This window comes from Micropterus dolomieu, linkage group LG21 (genome assembly GCF_021292245.1).
Source record: "Micropterus dolomieu isolate WLL.071019.BEF.003 ecotype Adirondacks linkage group LG21, ASM2129224v1, whole genome shotgun sequence".
Lineage (NCBI taxonomy): Eukaryota > Metazoa > Chordata > Actinopteri > Centrarchiformes > Centrarchidae > Micropterus > Micropterus dolomieu.
In genome coordinates this window covers 17030249-17051991 of record NC_060170.1, presented here as the reverse complement: position 1 = coordinate 17051991, position 21743 = coordinate 17030249, and the positions used below count along the sequence as shown (strand labels likewise).

Here is a 21743-nt window from a genome sequence, read left to right as displayed (position 1 = left end):
ACTTGAATTTGTTTGGCTAACTCCTTTCTTTTTCTGCCTGTCCTTGCTCCCCCTCGGCTTCTGTGTTTGTTTCGCACAAAGAATGCAGAAACCGAGGAGGGAAAGTAATTGAGGAGGCAGTCAGGTGAAGACAGATTTGTTTGACAAACTTTGTTTTTTTCTGTCTTTTCTTCCTCATGCCTCATTCCCCGTCTCTTTACCTTCATCGCTCTCCATCCCTTCCTTCTCCTCCTCAACTACCACTTCTGTCTCTCTTTGTACAAGGCTGAGGCAAATCTGAGAGGACCAGCAGCAGCAGCGGCGGCGGCAGTGTTGGTGCGACCATGAGGTCAGAGGCCTTGTTACTCTACTTCACGCTACTGCAAATAGCCGGGGCGGGCTTCCCTGAAGACAGCGAGCCTATTAGCATCTCACACGGCAACTGTAAGTATTTGTTTCTTTCTTTCTTTCTCTTCTTGTGCACTGTCCTTCCTCTCATAACAAGTCCTCACTTGCTCTCACACTGCTTTTTTCCCTCTCCCGTTTGTCTTCCACTTCGCAAACCCCCCTCACAGTATCTCTTTCTATCCCTTTTTCTTCTCCACATCCCTCTCAACCCTTGCTTCCTCTGCAACCCCCACCTTCCCCCTCCACTGAATGCATTTTGAAGTCATGGAGTGTAATGTGGTGCCCAAGGATAGGCCCTCCACACACACTAAAATGAAGGACTTAAAGCAGCATTTGAAACGGAGCCCACCCCACATCAAAGGATAATCTGCTATTTTTCTGTTGGGCTCCTAATGTTGTGTGTGATAGTGTAAACGCCGTTGCAGGCTATAACGATACGGTCATTGTTTCCTCTGTGTTTCTCCCTCTGTCCTGTCCCATCCTAGTCTCTCTGGGCCTAACGCTACTGGCCAGGAGAGCTGAAACAGAAGCCAGCCAGCCTCACATAAACCTGCTCCTTTATCAGAGTGTTTGTTCAAACCAAGCGCTTTCATCCAAAGCCACTAACAATAGAACAATTGCATGGTATGGTGCAGCACATTTTTAGCCTACAATTTATGGTTGCAGGAGGAGCTCAACCAACAACTGTGGTGGCATTTTCTCATCCAGCTGAGACACGTGGGTTGACATTTGACCTGAAACCCATGAGACACTTGATAAAAGCTGTGGAATTCATTAAAATCCAAATGTAAATACTGATCACCTTTTGTTGTCTTGCAGACACAAAGCAGTATCCAGCGTTTGTAGGCCACAAACCTGGCAGGAACAACACCCAGCGTCACAAACTGGACATCCAGCTCATCATGATCATGAACAAGACGTTATACATCGCTGCAAGGTGAGTGATAATAGCTATTTGGTCAGATTTGGACATTTCCACACCTAGGAGTGTGTACTGTTTCAGAAAGGGAAGGATGAAAGTGCAAACCTTTAGGATTAGGATTAAATAAACTGGGGAAGACATATTGAATCCTTTATAATTCGCTCTTAAATTACAATTGCTATTTGAATTTCAGCTATGAATGATTCCCACCCATTGTTGTTCAAGTTAAAGATTGTGAACATAACTCAATAATTGCTGAGGGCTGAGAGCTCCACAGCGGCTGGGCTATCAAACTGATAGCACCCGTTGTGCTATTTTCTTTTAAAGTTTTGGGAATCAAGAGGGAGTAATTCAGAGCAAACTGCTGAGACTTTAAATCACTTTGCACTCTGGACTATTTCTTCCATTACCTCTTTGTTGTTTTCTATTTTGGGCTCGCCATCTGCCCAAACCCCTTTTACCTCGTACGATGTCCCTGATGACTTGTGCTCTGTTTTGGTTAAACATCCTGGCAGACACACTACAGATTATTTCAACCTTAATATCAAAGAAAAGAATTTCGAATTTTGTTTTACTTGATATAATCTACATTTAGGGTCTAAATGCACTATCTTATCAGCCTTACTGCACATTCTGTGCTGATAATAAACAGTAATACAGAACAAATACTTTGTTTGTTGGCAGCCCAGGTGCCCTGGCACATTGATCTGTAAAAGTCTTTGCTTGTCTGCCTGGCTGTTTTTTTTCTGTCTGTCACCTGTCTTTATTGCTTTTTGCCTATGGGTCAATGTGTTTTTCACCTGTGTATCTTTATTTTTGTGTTACTCAACTTTCAAAGATAATATAGCTCAATTACACCATCTGGAGCCATGGAGAAAACTGTTATTGATTTCTTCTTGTCTCTTGTCATCAGTATTTTCAAAATGTTGCTTCACCTCATGGCAAAGTGAGCAACCTGTGAAAACAATCTGGTCCAAAGAAACGACATTCAGGTTTACCTTCAATGCAGTCTTGACTGTGCAGTATAGGTCTTAATAAAATGGATCTTTATTCATTTGTTCTGTGCCATCCATGGCTAATTGAGTGGCAGGCTTGATTGGATACTATTAAAAGCCACAATAGGGGTCTTCCTTTGTTTTCCTCCCAAGCATGTCAAATTAAGTGGCTGGGAGAGGCTGCTGCTTTAAGTGGCAGAGCTTTTTAACATATCTCTGGTCATTAAGAGGAGGTGTGTGGAGAGTGGGGAAGGAAACAGAGCGAAAGAGAGAGAGCGTGTGTATGCGTGTGTATGTGTCTATGTGGTGGGGCGCCAGAGACTTTGGTCTGCCTGTCACCCACCTGCTCCACATGGGGTGGCAGGGGCCTGAGGGGAAGGGCAGGGAAATGAGGGTTTATTGGAGGCGTGTGTACATCAGTGTGTGTGTTAGAAGGAAGGTGTGTGTTGCCCATTTTAGTATGTGGACCAGTTGTCGCATGGATTTAAAAGTGATTTCTTGTGATATGTGGCCGTAATGTATGTGTGCATATGGAGATACTTTCGGGATGGCAAACATGTGTGGGTGTGGCAGTGGGCGCGGGCACTACAGCCTGTGATCATGTGTGCAGTGGATTGCTCGTGTGTTTGTGTGGGCAAGTGCGAGGTCACCTGGTGCGTCGATCCCACACTTGCATACTTGCTTAAAGCAGACGGGAATTCTGACACATGGCCGAGTTATGTGACCCCTGAATAACTGGAATGTCTGCCCCAGATTAGACCCAGCCGGATGACCGCCATTGATCCTGACACAGAGAAGAATGTTGGAGTCGATTACATGGACACACAAATGACGGACCACGCACAAAGATCCATCGACACTAGCAAGAAATCGATCAAGACATGTAGAAATTGAATGACAAGCAGTTTAAGACAAACAGCAGAGACAATCATCACTTCAGAAATCAATGTGAAAGCTAGCCAACAGTCAACCCAGCAAGACTCAAGCTATCAAACAACGAACAATGCTGCTGAAGAAAAACTAGGCGACATCAATAGATGCTTTCTTGACGGTTGTCCAGTCAAATGACTTGTTTATTCTGGGGCCAGCATCACACAGCTTTGCCATCATGCCTCTAGACCAGCGAGCCTCAGTTCTTGGTGCGCAGCAGCTTGCAGATGGCCACTGTGAACACAGTCCAAAGCTCAACACTGTTTCAGGCTGTTTTTTGAATGGTTGCTCAGTATATTAAATCCCTTTGGCTCCTGTTTTGGCGTTGGCACTAAAATCACAAGATTTTTAAGCAATGAGATGCAAACAAACATAGCAACTGATGAAATTGTAAATAGATAAAAGTGGCTAAAAGTCTTTGGCAACGGAGGAACTCAGCAACAGATGCAGTGATTGATAATTCTTCCTCGGGTTTGAGTCTTGAATGAAATGTATTGATTTGGTAGAATCAGAGATTCTTTTGAGCCATAATGTGTGGGCAGATATTGAGGAAAATGGCCTCTCTTGATGAGGTCATATGGCTTTTCCAATGTGTGTAAAATATCATTAATTATCATTTGAATGTTGATTTTGAATTCAGTACATGCCTTGATTAGTCCCTTAATATTCTGAATCTTATTCCATGGCTCAGTTACCACCAGGTGCATTATCCAGATGGACTGTACAGCCTTATACAATATCAGACTTTTGTCTTTTCATTTGCAGGCTATCAAAAAGCCTCTTTCCAGTTTTAACAAGACAAGCATTGGACTCAGTATAATGCAGATTTGTCTGACTTTTCCTCAAATATCTGCTCTTAACAGGGGACATACAGATGCATGCTCCGCACAGAAAAAATAGCTGGGTGTTATGTTATGAATCATAGCAAGAGGTGTTTGTTTGTGAAGTCATTGATGAACATGCGATTTAACCTTGTACCAAATTGGCCTATGTGCAGCTGCTGTTTCATACATTTTTGAATGTGGCAATCAGCGGTACGTTATCCATGATAAACTGAGACATGATGTATATTAAAGTACAGGTAATGAACATAAAAAGTTCTTCATGTACAAGTTCACTGGTTTATGTGTACCTGCTGCCATGTGTGTATTAGGTGTTTAGCAGCAGAGTCACGTTCAGTAAAAGCAATAAACTGTTCTTGATGCAGCGAGAGATGGACGCAGGAGGATTCCTATCCCAGCAGTCCATATTTCATGGTCAGGCTACACCATGTTCAGCATTCAGAGGGAATTCATCACAGTGCAATGGGAGATTTATCATTGTGATCTCTGGAAAATATCCCAGTGTGCACGAGTGTGTGTCAGGGTATATGCATGGCTAATGGTGTGTATGTGTATGTAACAAGCCATGTCATGTCACCCCTCTCCATGGTGTACAGTATGTATGTGTTCAATCAATGGGTTTAATTGAAGCCACTTGCCAAATAGCAATCATACAGACATATTCAAACTCTAATCTTCATTCTCAGGCTTATACTTATTTGCCTTGGGGATATCAAACTCATTGTCAGTCCTGAGGATGCCAATAGAATTAGTGTGTGTGTGTGTGTGTGTGTGTGTGTGTGTTCTTGGGTGTTCCACTACCTTTGTGAGAACTACTTTGAGTTTTAGACCTTCAAAAAGTTTAAAGTGTAAAGAACAACTTTATTGAAAGACAAACATGTTTAGGCTTGTGGCATTCATCAGGGTTGTAAACACATTATAATAAAATAAGATTGGTTTGAAACAAAAAAATAGGGTTAAAAAGAAAAGGATAGACATAAGACAAGTATATACATACACATACAGATCATGTGGGAACCTATACATAGATGGGCTAGGTATATGGTCATGTAGCTTAAGGTCAATGATATTCCCAAATCGGCAGGGAGGCAAGGAGGTACCCAGTGATGGACATGGGTGACTATATTTTGTCCATTAACAGGAGAATAACATCTCTAGGGAGGTCCCTACTGTACTGCAGCTTGTATAGAGAAGGTATAGAGAATTTCAATAGCTGTCACTTTTTTCAAACTGCTTTGATTTTTAGGATTTAGTTTACAATTATGACCTAAAAGGATTTTATTTTAAATTTGGCAGAAAGAAAGAATGGATCAGCAAGGACAACATTGTACCCACCAAAGTAACTGCTGAGATCTGGTGTCACGGCTGCATATACGCAAAGTTTGACAGGGCGAGAGTCGAGTAGTCAGACGGGTTGTAAACAAGTCAACCGCTTTTATCTGAAGGTGAGCGAACCCAAGATAACCGCTCATTATCCAAGAAAACTGTGTGCATGCACAGCTACGGCAAGTACAGCAGTTTGAAGGTGAACAAGGAGGTCGGTCTCAACTATTTTTACCACAGAAAGTTTGGGTAATAATCTTTCCTATTGCCTTTGCTTTTGAAAATGTGTTCGGCTAACATGGGGTTTTATGATAACAAACATGATTATCTGACTGCTCGTGTTTCTCACCTTGTTAGACTTCTTTTCAGCGGTATTACCAAGTTCCAATGTTATTTTAATGGATAAAAGAAGAGGCTTAAACCCAGGTTCCCTTTGAGATTAGAGTAAGGTTTGAGGACAGTGATCGAGACAGTCCATATATAATTGTGCGTGTGTGTGTATGTGTGCGTACGTGAATGTGTTACTGTATAGCCTGCCTAGCGAGTATGCCCCAGGACTCTCCACATGCAGGGCATAGTCGCCATTCCTGGACCTCAGTCAGCCTTCACCCTGGTAACACCAACCACACTCTGTTTACTTCCCTCTATGAAGCTGGGAATCATGGGAACCAGAGAGAGAATGTGTGTGTGAGTGTGTGTTGGGGGGAGAGAGGGAGAGAGAGAGAGAGAGAGAGAGAGAGAGAGAGAGAGAGAGAGATCAGTGTGAAAGTGGAGAGACCAAAATTTGTGGTTGCCTCACACCGAAAAAGACACACACATACACACTCAAAAATCCCGATTATCGTCTCTCAGTTGAGTCCTCTCGAACAGTCGTGCCTCTGTGGCCGCTGTTCTTCCCTGTCAGGTCTCTTTGGGTCTCGCAGTGGAGGCCACTAGAGTCTCCATTATTGTAGCTGCACCAAATCCTGTTAAAACCCACTAATGACTGGGATTACACGGTTGCCTCCTCTCCCTCTCCTCGCAACACCAGCGACATCCAGCCACGTCCGCACTCTGAAACAAAGCTTGCAGCTCCAGTAGTCATAATCACCTGAATTAAAAGTTGGAACAAGTTTCCATTTAAAACCTAACTGAAAATATGCAATATAGGCCTACTTTCTTTCTTCTAAGATTTTAACATTTTTTGCAAGTCATCCAGCAGAAATATACAGAGGCTGGAAAAAGTAATTAATGCTCTCAAATTAGTGTCAAGTTATTATAACAGCAGGAACTGAAGTTACAGGTTGCTGCTGTGATGCTATATTATATGTTGTCTCTGAACTACTGGCTAGTTTTAGCTGATAGCCGAATATTAATGCAGAGCAAAATAAGCAGTGACGCAACAGACAATCTAATCTTAATGAGCAATAGAAATATTTGGATATACTACTACTACTAGACATGGTGTAACATCCCTTCACCAAATGTTAAAATATTATTGAGATGAGATGTGGAAAATATTTTGAGACTACTGGATGACGTTTAATCAATAAATGTAAAGAAAATCAAATCTTTTATGCAGTTACTGTGCATGCCTGCCTAATTGCGTGAAAGTATGCGTGATCAAAACGTGCCCCTCACCCCACTGACCCAGCCACACACAAAAACACACATACACTCACATGCACACCGTGACAAAAGGAAATGTGGAGAGAATTTAGAAAACCATAATGAGAACTATAACCTTCGAAATGAACAACCTGCCTCAGCTTGTGGGGGGGGGGAGTGAACTCTGGCTTGTTGTATTTCATGCCACCACATCACCGAGGGCCTCTCGATGCCCTTAGCTCATTCAGAACCTCAATAACTCCCTTCTCAGCCCAAAGGTGCCTGCTGGCTCCACCGCTCCCCTCCCATCCACTTTGTGAAGAGGATTTGAACCAGCGAAAGCCAAAACAATGTACAATGGACCCTCCTCTACCACCCATGATTCAGTTATGGAGAGAGAGGAATATGGGTGAAGAGAGTGATGAGAGAGAAAGCGTGGGAGGGGGAGAGTAGGGTGGACGTGCAGGCATTTAGTTTGCAGAAAGAAGGGTGGTGGCAAAAGGTGCGGGGTGCATGCTAATCGTGTTCCTCTCTTTTCTGCTACCGGAGTGCAAGATAGTTTGACAAAGGCCCAGCAGATGGACCAAGCTGGCCTGCCGTCACCCCAGAAGAAATGCGCTGTTATGAAAACGACATTCTTCCACACAAAGCCCCTGTGTTCTCATGGCCACGCATGGCTGCATGGCTACATGTCCGACGGACATGTCACTCTATTGCACTCAATCTCACACTCTTGCCCGCGCTCAGTCGGTCTACTGTCTTGCCTTGGTCATTCAGCTATTTCGCTGTCTGTACCCATCCTTTTTCAGTGCCTCCCTATTTGTGTCTAAAAGGATATTTGCATACCTTCCTTCCTACTCACACATTTTTGTCGCTGAATTTCGGGAAATACGCAGCTCACGCCAAGTGATTCACATTGACAGCTAATGTTCTGCCCTTGCTGATTGTCAAAGGCTTGTGTTATTTCGTTTCTCCACAATCTCACCGTGTTTCAAATTTTGTCACTAACAGCACAGCCCCTTATAGTTGACCCATGGTTTACAGTCGAGAGTGAGAAAATTATGGGAAAGACAACGACATGCAGCAAAACGTCTTCATAAACCATTAACAGTATCCAAGTAAAGGCCTGGTCACACCAGATACATTCTATATGTAAATTTCAGTCTGAGACTGACATGAACCAGAGAGAGGTTTCGTTATGTGCATTGCAAATTAAAGTCTACAAAATCTGCCTATAAATCAAAGAAAAAGACACTCCCTATAAATCCAGAACTTGCCTTATAATATGTTTTCTTCGGTATCAGAGTAATCCAGTGATAGTTGAACATCCATGGATAAATTGCAAACAGGAACTGCTAATAGCTAATTTGGCATAGTTTTAATGGTTCCAATTTGCCACAATATAAATGAATATAGGCTATAAAAATGGGGCTTAAGTTGTTGCCCAATGCCCACAGTGATGGGCACAGTGTCAGGCTTTAAAAAACCCTGGTATACACTCATTATGATGTTTGAATGGACTCAAGAGACGTAAGCTTTCTGACAATTCCTAATAATTTTGTTGGACTCAGTCTGAAACATGTGGTGTGAGTGGTTAAAGACTAACTGTGGCAACTCATCTTGTTCTGCTCTTTATCACAAAACCTTACGTGAAGGATTTGACCTGAAATGCCTGGATTAGTTCACATTGTACACAAATTAAACATTTGCCATTCTCATAAATAATTTTAGAAGTGAAATGTAAATGTGTATATTTATAATGTGAATGGATTCTAGGAAACAAGAAACAATAGAACACTTATTTCTTTATTCACACTGCACTGCTTTTTTGAATGGAAACAGGCTGTTAAGAAAATAAGGTTAGTATCACTGCTAACACAACAGCAGCCTTTACTCAGAACAGTTGTTAAGTTTGATCTATACTCAGTGGGCAAGAACAATCTTAAAATCTGACCCAGTTTTAGACTCATAACAGAAAATATTTAAAAACAATGAAATGCTGATATCTCTACCCACTAAGTTGGAAGTGTACTTTGTAGGAACACACTTTGTGTGTTTCTGTTATATATAAACTTCCTGTTGGTGAGCCAACCTTTAACATTCAATGGACAGTTTACCAGCAATATTTATAAGGCAAGAAACTAATTTCACATTTAACTTTTCTACAGTATGTGTGGTTATTGTTTATGTCCTTTTTTGGGCTGGGCACTTTAACGCTCTATTATCGTGTTTACGCCTTAATTAATTAAAGCTGACAATTATTTTATCACACGTTAATGCAGTTTTATTATTTTTATTTTGAAAGTCCGTTGCTCACTGGCTCTGAATACACATACAGTCAAACCATGGGTCACAGGAGAGGTGGGATCAGCCTGCAAGTCACCCACCCAAACAAGCAGTGGAGGGAGGATTCGGCAGCCTACGCTGGATGACAAGAGACAAGTGCTCCTCGAGTAAACGGTTAAATGGTTAAAGTTAAAATTATAGACTAATGTTACATAACTTTACCTGATAGGCCTTCATCTAGTTTGGTGACCACTTCACCTCACTTTAACATTGAGTGTTTATGCTGCTCCCTGATAAAAGAAAAATGTTTCCTACCTGTTCAGAAAAAACACAAGAAAACAGATTTATCAACCTGTTGCTCAGAAGGTGCATGTTATGATGTTATGATTGTGGCTGTGGACTCTAACTTGTTTTAACAAGCTAGATAAAAGGTAATGCCCTGGCAGTGGCAAATAGCTGTGGTTTAATATTTTATATATTTAATATTTTTGATTACATTAAAGTTTAAGTTGAGATTTATTTAGTGCTACTGTGTAAAGGGAATTCTGCTGGTAAAAACAACCTTATTTGTGTTTGCAAACCATATGTTATTGCACTTTTGTGTAGCAGAAGAAGTTAAAAGTGCGCAATACACTACTTTAGAATTCATTATTCAATTTTGCGCATAACTATGCGATTAAAAATTTTAATCGTTGCCCAGCACTAGTCCTTTTGTTTCCTGTAGAGCTGCTTTAGTCAATTAATCGATATTTTTTTATTGGTAGAAAAAATAATCAACAACTATTTTAATAACTGATTAATTGTTTGAGGTATTTCTTTTAGTGTTCTCTGGTTGCAGCTTCTTCAGTATGAGGATCTGCTGCTTTTATCTGTTTTATAATAACAATAATCAAAATTGTTTGTGAATGCAAAGATTTTTGCTTAAGAATGTGACATGTCAGATCATACCTCAGGACATTAATGTACATTTTCCACGAAATAAAGGTGATGAAATGTTCGCTTCGATGGATTTTATATTTCGAACAGCTTTCAACTCTCCACAAGTTAATTTTCAAAGCGCATTAAACACACAGAAACCACTGGCTGCCTGGAAGGAAGAAAATCAATTTTAAAACTTCAGTTTTGCTTTATAAAATGGTCTGCAATAATTTTATCTGTATTCGATCTGTAGTTAATTGTCATCAGCATACAATACCACCAGTGTAGTCCTTGAAGACTCTGCCTTTGCTATATAGATGTGACTCAGAAACCAGAGGGAAGTGAGTATGTTGTAATATGAGTTCAGGTGCAGTGGTGAAGAGGGGAAAGGGTGCATGTGTGTGTTTGTGTGAGCTTGTTGGGGTTAAAGGAGGGGTTGGAAGGAGCGTCTTCTTACACATGTGTGTGTTTAGAAAGCTGGTGTTGACACAGACACAGCCGCTCCATTGTCCTTCTCCATCTTTAGTCAGGATGTTTGAGGGACGCCTCATCGCTTGGCTCCCTCTAATCTCTGCTGGAACCAAAAACCCTGCGGCTGGAAGGCCTCGGCCAACGAGTACGCTGTCAGCACCAGGACAAGAGAGGCACAAGTCGGGGAGGATAGCTGGGAAAGTTACTGTCGAAAATTATGGAGCAGTCAATTACAGATTACTCATGAGCTGGTTTAAAATTGCAGGCAGTAAAATACGGACCCACAGGATTACACTAAATCCGCCAAGTAATCCTCTGATTTAATAGCTTTTGATTTAGTTTTGTCTTTTTAATATAAAGTTTGAATTTTAAATTTAAAGTTAGATGAACAACTGAACTTCAGTAGACATAGCTGAACATTATAGTGATATCATCCATCACTGTTATCACTCACCATTTTCTTTTTCCTTTAAATGTTTCCATCTAAATGTTAAATTTAATGGCCTGGATTTAAAAAAAAATCTGACAAATTACATTTGCCATTTTAATAATCAAATTTACTGCGGCTCCATGATATGTATCCTGTTACCCGGGCAACAAGGTGAAAGAAACACTGAAACACAGAAAGGCTGTTCAGGAACCCTGGAAATTCAATCCAAATCAATTAGCCTGAGTAGTGCAATAGTAGTGCTAGCAAAGACCCTTAATTAAAAACATTTTGCAGCAGAGTTTGCGCTTCTAGCCTGAAATGCTCGATTTCTAGTCATGGCAGAGTGCACAGTGACAGTCAGCATCTGGCATTTGCTCGAGCAAGTGAACTTGAATCTAGGAAGGGCAAGGCTGCACCTCGCTGACCTATAGTTGACTTCCTTCTTTCCTCTTTTCCTTTCATGGCTGAATATTACATGAACATGTTTTTGATTTCAACTGATTTCAAGGAACAGGATATTTCTTCAAGAGCAATTGAAAATATAAATGTACGATGTACGTGTTAAGGTCAGATTGACAGCAGATTGACTTTGATTTTCTCTAGTGTTGTCCACTGTGAGGGACAGAGCTGATGTGAATTGCAGATTTTAGGTGGATTTTCATGAAGAGGATTTTTTAAATCAAAAATTAAGGAAGCTATTTACAAAATACACAAAAAAGTTCTGGGCCCATAAAAGAAGTAAACTAATACAAAAGTTGATGATGATAGTGTTGTTTAATATTGTTAGTACTGATGCTATAGTGATGTCCTGTGACTGATCAATGGACTGCGCACCACCCCGAAGGTAGTGGAAAATGTTTGGTTAAGTGAATAAAGCATGGTGTACTGTAGAAGGGTGGTGATGTGTTACAATTAGACATGGAAAGAAGGAGTAGTGACACAAAATGCACCCATGTCCTCATCAGGAACATGCCCTCTTCCACAGAGAAATAGCGCTGTTTTCTTAATTTTAACAGCTTTTAAAGATTAATTATTCAATTTAAGCATCGTGGCTCATAATGTTCAGTAGGTTGGGTTTTATCCTGGAGGAGATGGTGGTGGCCCCCAGGAAGGCGATATAAGTGGATTCATTTCAAGATGCCTGTTCCTCCGAAGACTTTATTAGATTTAGTTAATGAGCGAGCATGGCAGGCCGACTGGCTGAGCGCAGGTTGGGGAGCTGGAACGTAATTAAGCAGTGAGTCTGACGATGCCACTGTTATACACTTTGATTAAAAACACGTTCAACAGCTAATCTCCAACAAATTAAAGCAGTTACATCGTTTGGCACGGTCACCTTTGGTTTTCTCCTCAAACGAGCAAAATCCCCTTTTCTTTCTGTCTCTACCGCTCACACCACTTGTACACCTACTACCCCCCCCCCCCCCCCCCCCCCCCCCCCCCCCCCCCCCCCCCCCACACACACACACACTTCACCCTCCCTCTCCCTGTCTGCACCCTAATTCGCCATGGTAAGTAGGTGTAGCTACATGCCAGGTCCACCAGCCAGTCGGCCTGTCTGAGATGCAGTTAACCCTTGTGGGTTTTATGTCTTCCATATGCCCTGCTGGGGCCTTTATGGCTGGACTGTGTAATACTGGAGAAGCCTGTATATTTCCAGGCCAGCACACACAAGTCTTCTTGTCTGAGCTATAATGAGTGTTAGTATAGATTTCCTATGGCTCAAACACTAGGCTTAATTGACCTGAACAGCTCTGAGTGACTTGGCACCTCCCGTCTCAACCTTCCCCTCCTCCCTCAAACCCCCCCTCAAGACCTTTCTCTGGGACAAAGAGGCTTTTGTCCCCGGGCCTGCGCCACAGCGCTCTAAACCTTTGTTGACTGTTTCTGTCTGACAGAGCAAATAGATCTGGCCTCCTTTTGTTTATTGTCATTTTTGAAGTTTGAACAAAGTTTATACAAAGCCCCATTTTCTGACGTTGTTTGCTGCCTGCAGGGGGATAACACAGGAAAGACAAAAAAATGGGTTTATTGTTTGTTGAATTTCTGACTGTCTGCTGCTGTCTAACCTCTTATCTTCTCATCTCTCTCCTTTCACTTCCTCTGTCTCTCTCTCTCTCTCTCTCTCGCCCTCCCTCCATTGCTCGCAGGGATCACATATACACGGTGGACACTGACACTGCCAATGGTGACGAGATCTTTTTCAGTAAGGTGAGTGAGACGTCTGTCTCTTTGAGGACGTGTTGTTCTCAGCGCGCTGTGATTGACAACGTAACCCTAATAACCCAGCTCTGCGTGCTGCTGTGTGTTTATCTGTGCACGTGGGTGTATATGTGTGCCTGCCAGCGGTCTTACTCACCCGCTCACTGGTGTGAGTCTGCCGTGCGACCCTGTTAAGAAGATTATCCAATCAATCAGCTAGCAAACCACCTGCGTCATCCACGCTCATCAGTGGGACAGTGGAAGGTCTGATGGCTGTGAAACGGAAGCTGAGAGGACAGTGGAGGAAGTGTGTGAGGAGGAGGAGGAGGGGGAGAGGCAGGAGGAGGGGAAGTGGATAGAAGAAGATGAGTGGGAAAAAGACAGGGAAGAAAGGACAAAAAAGAGGCAAAGGTAATATAAGATGAATTGCAGAGGAGCGAGAAAGACAAGATGGATGCAGAAGGGAAAAAGATCCCATTGTATATATTCAGATTATTCAGAAAGCATCTCATATTTACATAGGCCCTCGGCTGTAATAACCCACTCTCCATTCCATTCCAACCACTCCTCGCTGGCATCACTTGCCCTTTACATAATGCATGCAAACAGAATTCAAACAAGGCCATTTTTGTGTATACAACAACCTGCCATCCCTCCACCTCATCCACTTCAATGTCAAAGCCTGGCGAGTGGGTCTTAATGAGAGCAGGCTGCAGATGAAAGGCTGGTGAGAGACGTGTAGATTGATTGATGACTGAGGATCTTTAATCAGTGGCTGAGCTCCAACCATGTTGTACAACAGCAGTGGGTGCGTCATGGTCTGAACAAGCGGATCAGCGCTGACCCTCGGCCAAACAGGGGAGGGACTAAGGGTGCTGTATGTGTGTGTATTTAAGTGTGTGTTTACCAGATATAACTTAGCATTGACTGGTAAGTGTGTGTGACAATGAAAAAGAGATTATACGTACGTGAGTCTGTAGTTGACTGGTAGGTATGGGTTAGCACTGACGTGGTGTGTGCGTGTGTGTGTGTGTGTATGTACAAGGATGGCCAACCTATCAATCCACAGAAATGCGCTCACAGCTCTGAAGCGGGATCTGTCCTTGGACAGACTTTGTTCTGATCTGCGGTCAGTATCGTATTTCCTTCTCCCTGGCAGAGAATTAGAAGTTCAAGGAGGTAAACTGATCTCCAATCAGCACTTAGAATAAAGTTCACCTCAGAGCAGGTGCCTCATTAGGAGAATCAATGCTGGAGCATCTCAGATGATCATTATTGATCACAGTATAGATTGGTTATTCAGCTTTATAGTGCCTTCTATTTTTTTTCTCCTACCTGAATGTTTATCTTGTCTGCTTTCTCCCACTCCTTCTCTCATTATTGCCTTTACTTGCATATTTTTTCCCCAGAAAATGACATGGAAGTCCAGACAGGCAGACGTGGACACCTGCAGAATGAAAGGGAAACATAAGGTAGAGAAAACGAACACACACCCACAACAAACACACAAACACTGCAACCTCTGTGCTTACATCCGAACTTCATTTATAGAACAAATGTCACTCAATTAACAAAACAACAACTAAGTGAATCAAGCATTATACAGGGAAGACAAGCTGTAACAGATGTCATTTCTTTCTCTCTCTCACACACACACACACACACACACACACACACACACACACACACACACACACACACACACACATGCACAGATACATTAACATACAAAGGAGACCCTGCAGGTGCAATAACACACTCTCTGCAGTTCATATAACCTTCTTCTATCACAATTTATAGAGCACATCAGTGAGAATTAAATGGCAGTAAAATTGTTTTTTGTATGGTATCTACTTCAAGTTTTGGCAAAACTGTGTAAAATGAATAATGATTTAATTTCTATAAAGACATTTTGCATGTAATGCACCCTGCATTACACGCAAAATCAGCAGTAAATATGTCTTAATGTACCATGAAGAAATGCTACATTTCATGATTATATGCTTGATGGTTGTTACGCATGCCTCTCACTTGACTGTAGAGCATTAAAGGCTGTGCTTCAAAAGGAGAAAAAAAGAGCCTCTTGTTTTAAAGACCAGATGCTATGTTCAGTGTAAAAGTGTTTATTGTTAAAGACACAAATGTCACCATGGACTTCCTTCTTCTTTCTCTCTTACTTTCTCTCCTGGCCTGCGCTCCCTGAAGGATGAGTGTCACAATTTCATTAAAGTCCTCCTGCAGCAAAATGATGACACCTTATTTGTTTGTGGAACAAATGCTTTTAACCCCTCCTGTCGAACCTACAAGGTAGGAATGCACACATAAAAACATCTTTGGTTCCCTTTGCCCTTTTTGTTACCTCAGTGACAGACATAATGTGCACATACATTCTCTTAATACTTCTATTATCTATATCTTCTATCAATGTTTTTTTTCCTCTGTCACACACTCACACACACGCTCAGGAATATTTTTCTAATGCAGTCCCAACTATGTGGGAGTGTAGGGGGGGTTAAGCTATGAAGCAATGGACATAGATGGATGACTTTCACAACTCAACAGGCCCTCCTCCTATGTCTTTAGCTCCAGGTATACTTTGACATGCTCGATTTAGAAGCAGAGAAACCGAACTACCTAGCTTCTTGCATAAACACACACACTGAAACGCAAGTGTCCTGTCCAATCTAAGAGTCGGTAGAGTAAACGGGTGCCTTGCTGGCCGTATTCATGCGGGCGTGTCCAGAATAGTTTCAAGATTCCTTCAGGAAAAGCAAAACCACCTTGTGAAGATGCATTTTAATGACCTCAGGTCAAGAAGGTGAGCAGGCAGACATTAAGATTGCATTTATAAAAATAGAGATGTCAAGAAAAGATAGACATGGGGAGAAAAAGAGAGAGTGACACACAGGGAAGCAGATGTACAAAAAAACTAAAGATTTTAAGGCATACAGGCTGGCATAAAGAAAAACATAAGAAGCAGACAGACTGTCTTGAAACTGCTGCTCAAAATGTCCCATTTTCCCCCTTTCTCTGTGACATAAATTGGATGTTTTTAGATGCCTTAGTGTGAAAAGAGAGCAGCATTGCCATTACAATGAGTACATATTAGCTCATTGACAAGACAATTTAAACTATTTCTGCAAGCTGCAGCAGGTGAGCTGAACAAGCGTTAGGACAGCAAAACATGACACTTGAAGAAAATAGTTTAGTTTAACTGGTGATTACCAAAATTTGATCAAACTTTAAGGCACATACTATGACCTGAAATATGCTCAAAATTAACAAAAGTGCAGGAAACATGGTTTCAAGATCATACAGGCAAGAAAAAAAGATGTAGGAACAATCAGACAGACAGGCACACAATAAGAAAGACCAGAGGACAGACAGGACGACTCAGCAGAGGTCCTGTCCTGAAGGGTGTTATTGTTTCGTTTGTTAGGATGTGAAGCAATGGTCACAGCACATGGAGATGTTATCTAGGTGGCCTGTGGGGAAAACCTGCTTTGGTTCACTAGATCTGTTTACCAGAGAAACAAGACATCTCCGCTCCGTTGCCTTTGTGGTTCAGCATGCTAAGCACACAGAGTGGATGTCTTTCAATTCACTGACTCCTCCTGCAGGGAAAGTGGAATTTATTTCCCTGCATTTATCAGGCGTGGTTAGCTTTTATAGCTCCACCGGTTATGGTTTCAAGGTTTGTGTCTTAGCTGTTAGCAGTGCACCGATATCGCTGCTAGTCTAGAGTTAAGGGGAAGTGATGGGAAGTGTTGTAAAACACAGTGAGGCTTGGTAAAATGGCCACACACACACACACACAATATATATATTTACTTTGCAAACATAAAAAAAAATCTGTGTATACTGCATTATATATATATATATACTGCCCATGATGGATGATGTTAACCTGATGTCAAAAAGAACAAGGAATAAGAAAAAAATGTCTAGTAATTGTGTGAAAAGGAACACACCTGTTCACAACAATATGATAAAATACAATTATTTATTAAATTTTTTTTTCCACGTTTCAAATGTCCAATTAGCCCTTAGTCAGTTTAATATACTTGGAACTGCTGTTTCCCACTGACCCTGTAATTATTTTAGTTGAATAAAAAAGAACTAAAAAGATATTTTAGTTTAGAGATAATTGAATGGAATCAATATACAATATTAAATATATTCTAAATGTGAAAGGCTATCAAAAGAATTAGATACTGACAGCATTTAAAATGTAAAAATTACCTATGTGGATTACTTGCTCACAAACATGCAAATGCACATACACATGCCTGGGCACATGTGTAGGGAAAAACAGACGTGTGTATGCACCCATAGAAATACTGACAACTGTGCAAACAAGCAAACATACAACACACACATTTTACAAAATCATCAGACACACACACACACACACACACACTGCACTGCTGGCAGGCTGGCAGACTCTCTGGGCAGATACCAGGCCTTTGATGGCGTGCTGGGTTCATCCACTCTGTTTGGTCAAAAGTGTGTGTATGTCTGTGTGTGTGTGTGTGTGTGTGTGTGTGTGTGTTAGTGGTTAAATCCACCTTGGCCACAGTTTGCCTCTCCATCTCCCCAGTGTGACAGCTCTGAAAAGAGCTTCTGTTTCGGGGCCAGCCTCATCCCACATTAATCAACAACGCTGCAAGGGTGAGCGGGAGGGATGGGGGGAGCAGAGGTAGAGGGAGACAGAGGGGGCAGAGAGGGCTCCCATCCAAACCAGCAACACCCCACGCTGTCTTCTGTCACCTTTGCTGGTTACCTCTTTATTTTTATCTGAGTCTGTCTCTTCTTTTGATTGTCTTTTTTTATTTTACAAACTTAGCAATTTTTTCTCTTCATTATTTTCACTTCTCGTTATCCGCCCTTCACCTTGTGTTGGTGGCATCAACACAAACCACACACACACCTTGGCAGCCATGGCACAGTCCTCTCCTTCGGCACCTCAGAGCACCCAACTCCCTCCCTCTTCTTCTATTCATCCTCCCCCCTCCTGTCCTCCTCCCTCTCTCCTCCAATCCTGCCAACCTCAATTCTCCCTCTCCATTGCTCCCACCACTCTGCCATCTCTCCCTCTGTTGCTTTCTCCCTCTGTCACTCCCTTGCTGCGTTGTAATAATAAACACCCCATCCAGCTGAGCTGATATATGAGTGGAGTCAGTTCCATTGCATGTTGCCGGGCGAAGCGGGGGGAATCAGTGGGGAGGCTTGGAGGCAGTGGGTCCCAGGTGATGTGTCCTCGACTTGATAATGGTGGACTGAGGAGTACTGGGAAATTTCATCTGTGCCAAGTCTTTGCATTTTAAAAATCACTAATGCACACAGAGGAATTTATTGTAATCAGCAAGGTGAAAATGCATCCATTCATGCCTTTCTATACTACAGCTTTTCCAGAAGCTGTTTGACATAATGTTCATTACAAAGAATAGTAAAAGCATACAGTGTTACAGGTAATTAATTAATAATGTGCATCAGTAAAGACACAAACGAAATTATTGTCATATTTGAGTAATATTTGTTCACCATCCTTGTTCATAATAGTCAATAATTTTAGAAGTTGACTCCAGGACTCTGCTCGGGTGTAAAAGATGGTCAGGGAAAGGGTTGCAGGTTGCAGAGAAATGGGCCACAACTATTAATCTCCCAGGAAGATGTGTCCTTGTTTGGTTTACATAACCGCTTCTGGCCCAGGTGTGAACTTGTACACCTGACCCTTATAGATGGAAAAGGTTGTGCAGGTGGAAATATGGATTGCATACAAAGAAATGTGTGGGGACTCAGCTCAGCTGCAAACTGTAGGACACCAATCCGAAAATGTATTAACATACCAGGTTTCAAGATCTGTAAAAGAAAAAATTTTCTCCTTTATAATGAATAATCTGTAAAGGGCTGCCCTTTTTGCCACCAACAATTAGGACAAAATCATACATCACAATCATGAACCAGTTACACCACAAAGTTAATTTGGAACCGCTGTCACAGAAAGTCGGTTTGCATAAGGATACGTCTCAGAAAAAAATAAACAAGGAAACACTTTCAAGCAAACAGTTAATAAGTGGCTCAGTTTACCCTAAGTTTGTCCTCAGTAAGATTTCACAAATCCTTGAGCGATGATAAATAAAGCCTATAAAGGAGTCATAAAAACAACGGAGACAAGGGAAGCAGAATGTGTCCCTCACCCTCACTACTGAAGCCGATGCTGAACCAATTATAACACTCCTGATGGGCATGTTTTGGATCTACATTGTGTTTGTCTAATTAATTAGCATATAGCCTATGGAAAACACCAATGAGTTGTTGTAGTAATTAATTCATCTAGATACACTGCACCCCGAGCCAAGGTTACTGTACATTTGTCTGCTAAGCTACAGTAGATCCCTACAGAACAGTGTGTAGTTAAGGCAGTGCTGACGAAGTGTAACAGCACTACTGTTCCCTTCCCATTAACTTTGAATTGTGTTTTTTTGCAGCTAGTGGAGTTGACAGCATAATATGGTTTGCCTGGTAAACAAGGTAAACAAAAAAAATCCATCAGGCTGTTCAAGCATCACATTTCTTTATGGTAATGTTTAAAAATGTGGTGGTTCAGTGTAGCAGTTTTATGGCTTACTCTTGCCCATTTTTAAAATATCGAATATTGCTTTGGACAAGGCTAACAGGAGCAAGTGAGCACTCAGCTGTTGTTTCTCCGCACATGCCAACTTGACAGGAGACTGGAGCTATACGTATATCTGCGGGCGGGCTGGGAGTGCCTTCCTCTGTTCAAACGGCAGGAATAGATCAGTGACAGCCAGCCAAGCCCAGTAGACGGAGGTCATTGCCTCGGTGAAATCAACTGAGGCGATGGAGGGGTGGGGGTAGCTGCTGTGGCGTGAGAGATATGTGATGTGTGTGTATTTGTGATGTGTCAGAGAAGGAGGGAGTGTTTGTGTTCAGTGGCTGACACAGAAGCTGCTGACGTTTCAAGCTTAACCGAGTCACCCCGTCGCGCTGTACATCCAGATACTCTGATTCAGTGGACGCACCTGACCTTCAGCTACTCACGTCCCTTATGATTAACTCAGCCTAATCTATAATTACAGGCTCCCCTGTCTAATAACAATATATATCTTCAAACTAGCTCGCCTCCATATATTATCCTCCTATAATTTCTGAAGAAACAGAAGGAATGAAACATCGAGAAATGTACTGCGGCTGGTGGTTCTGTGTTTGTCGTAAAAGGTCACTTGTAATTTTCTCTGCCAAATCAGCCTCAACAATTTCTCTGGCAGGCTTTTCCAGCATTGCGCCGGAGTGTGTGTGACCTTTTTAGTGGGCAGATGATAACTGTTTCCGCTGAGACAGGAATAGAAAACAAAATGACCTGTTTAGAGACCAGAAAGGGCAGCGTAAGCAGTTTGCATCCTTGGCAAGCTACACTCCTCTTTGTCAAGAGAAAGAGAGAAAGTGAGAGAGCTAGAAAGTACAGTATGAGAGAGATAGAAACAGAGATAGAGAAGAAAAATGACAGTATATTGTGAACTCCGTCCACAAACAGTGTGTTCAGTAATCTTCCCTGACCTCAGCCTCTGGCCAGTGCAGTATGGCTCTCCTTCTCTTCTCTCTTTTGTGTGTGTGTGTGTGTTTGTGGGTATCAGTGGTCTTTAGCCAGGGTGTCTGAAGGCGTGCTGGGGAAGACAAGCCAACCCGTGGTGGGATGACACTGACCTTTAACCCACATCTGATCATCCGGCATGCACTGCCAATCGTACTGCAACTAAACTGGGCGCAAAACAAGAAAAGCTTGTCTAAATTCCAATTCACAGAAATCCTCCCACTAAGTCCTAAACTAGACCAGTAGTGCGTCCTAAACAATGCACAAGGCATCAAAATAGCTCATGGATATGGGAGTACTGAGTGACAAAATTAGCTGCAAGTTTGGATAAAATTCACTGCCAGTGCTAAGAAAAGAAAACTTTTACATTGCCTAGGTGCAGAAATTAAAACTAGGATCTCTCCTGAAATAGACCAAATCAGGGAACAAGTCTTGCCCAAGGAAAAGCTCTTAGCACAAGACAATGTTGAGGCTGCAAAACATAAAATAATGACTACTGTATGATTTACTATTTAAAAACATCTGTGGTTTAGTAAAAATTTTTCACGTTCCCTGCTCAGGGCAGTATGCTCACCCATTTTTCCTCTGCCCATTTATTTCTTCTTCACAGCAAATGTACAGACTTTAGAAATCAGGGCAGGGGAAAGCACTCCAGTAAATGGGTTAAAGATCTGTCTTGAGGGTTGTTAAAACTGTTCTTTAACACCACTACAGTTGAAGGATGAAGGATGGCAGAGGGAAGCAAACCATATCCACCCATACTGTGGAACATGTTGCTGTGGAAAATGTCAGTTTTTTTAATCTCCCTCCATGACAGTTTCCCAGATACTCCCAG

The 21743-nt window shown here is 42.0% G+C and overlaps 1 protein-coding gene across 3 annotated transcripts in view; it reads left to right on the top strand.

The window, feature by feature from the left end:
* Window positions 1-21743, top strand: part of sema6a (sema domain, transmembrane domain (TM), and cytoplasmic domain, (semaphorin) 6A) — a 104490-nt gene that overhangs the window by 43897 nt on the left and 38850 nt on the right. For all 3 annotated transcript variants that reach the window (XM_046034372.1, XM_046034370.1, XM_046034371.1), the window contains exons 2-6: window positions 265-423; window positions 1207-1324; window positions 13242-13302; window positions 14703-14765; window positions 15499-15600. In XM_046034372.1, the coding sequence (XP_045890328.1) occupies window positions 324-423; window positions 1207-1324; window positions 13242-13302; window positions 14703-14765; window positions 15499-15600 (444 nt within the window). In that variant the 5' untranslated portion in view covers window positions 265-323. The remainder of the gene's footprint in view (window positions 1-264; window positions 424-1206; window positions 1325-13241; window positions 13303-14702; window positions 14766-15498; window positions 15601-21743) is intronic.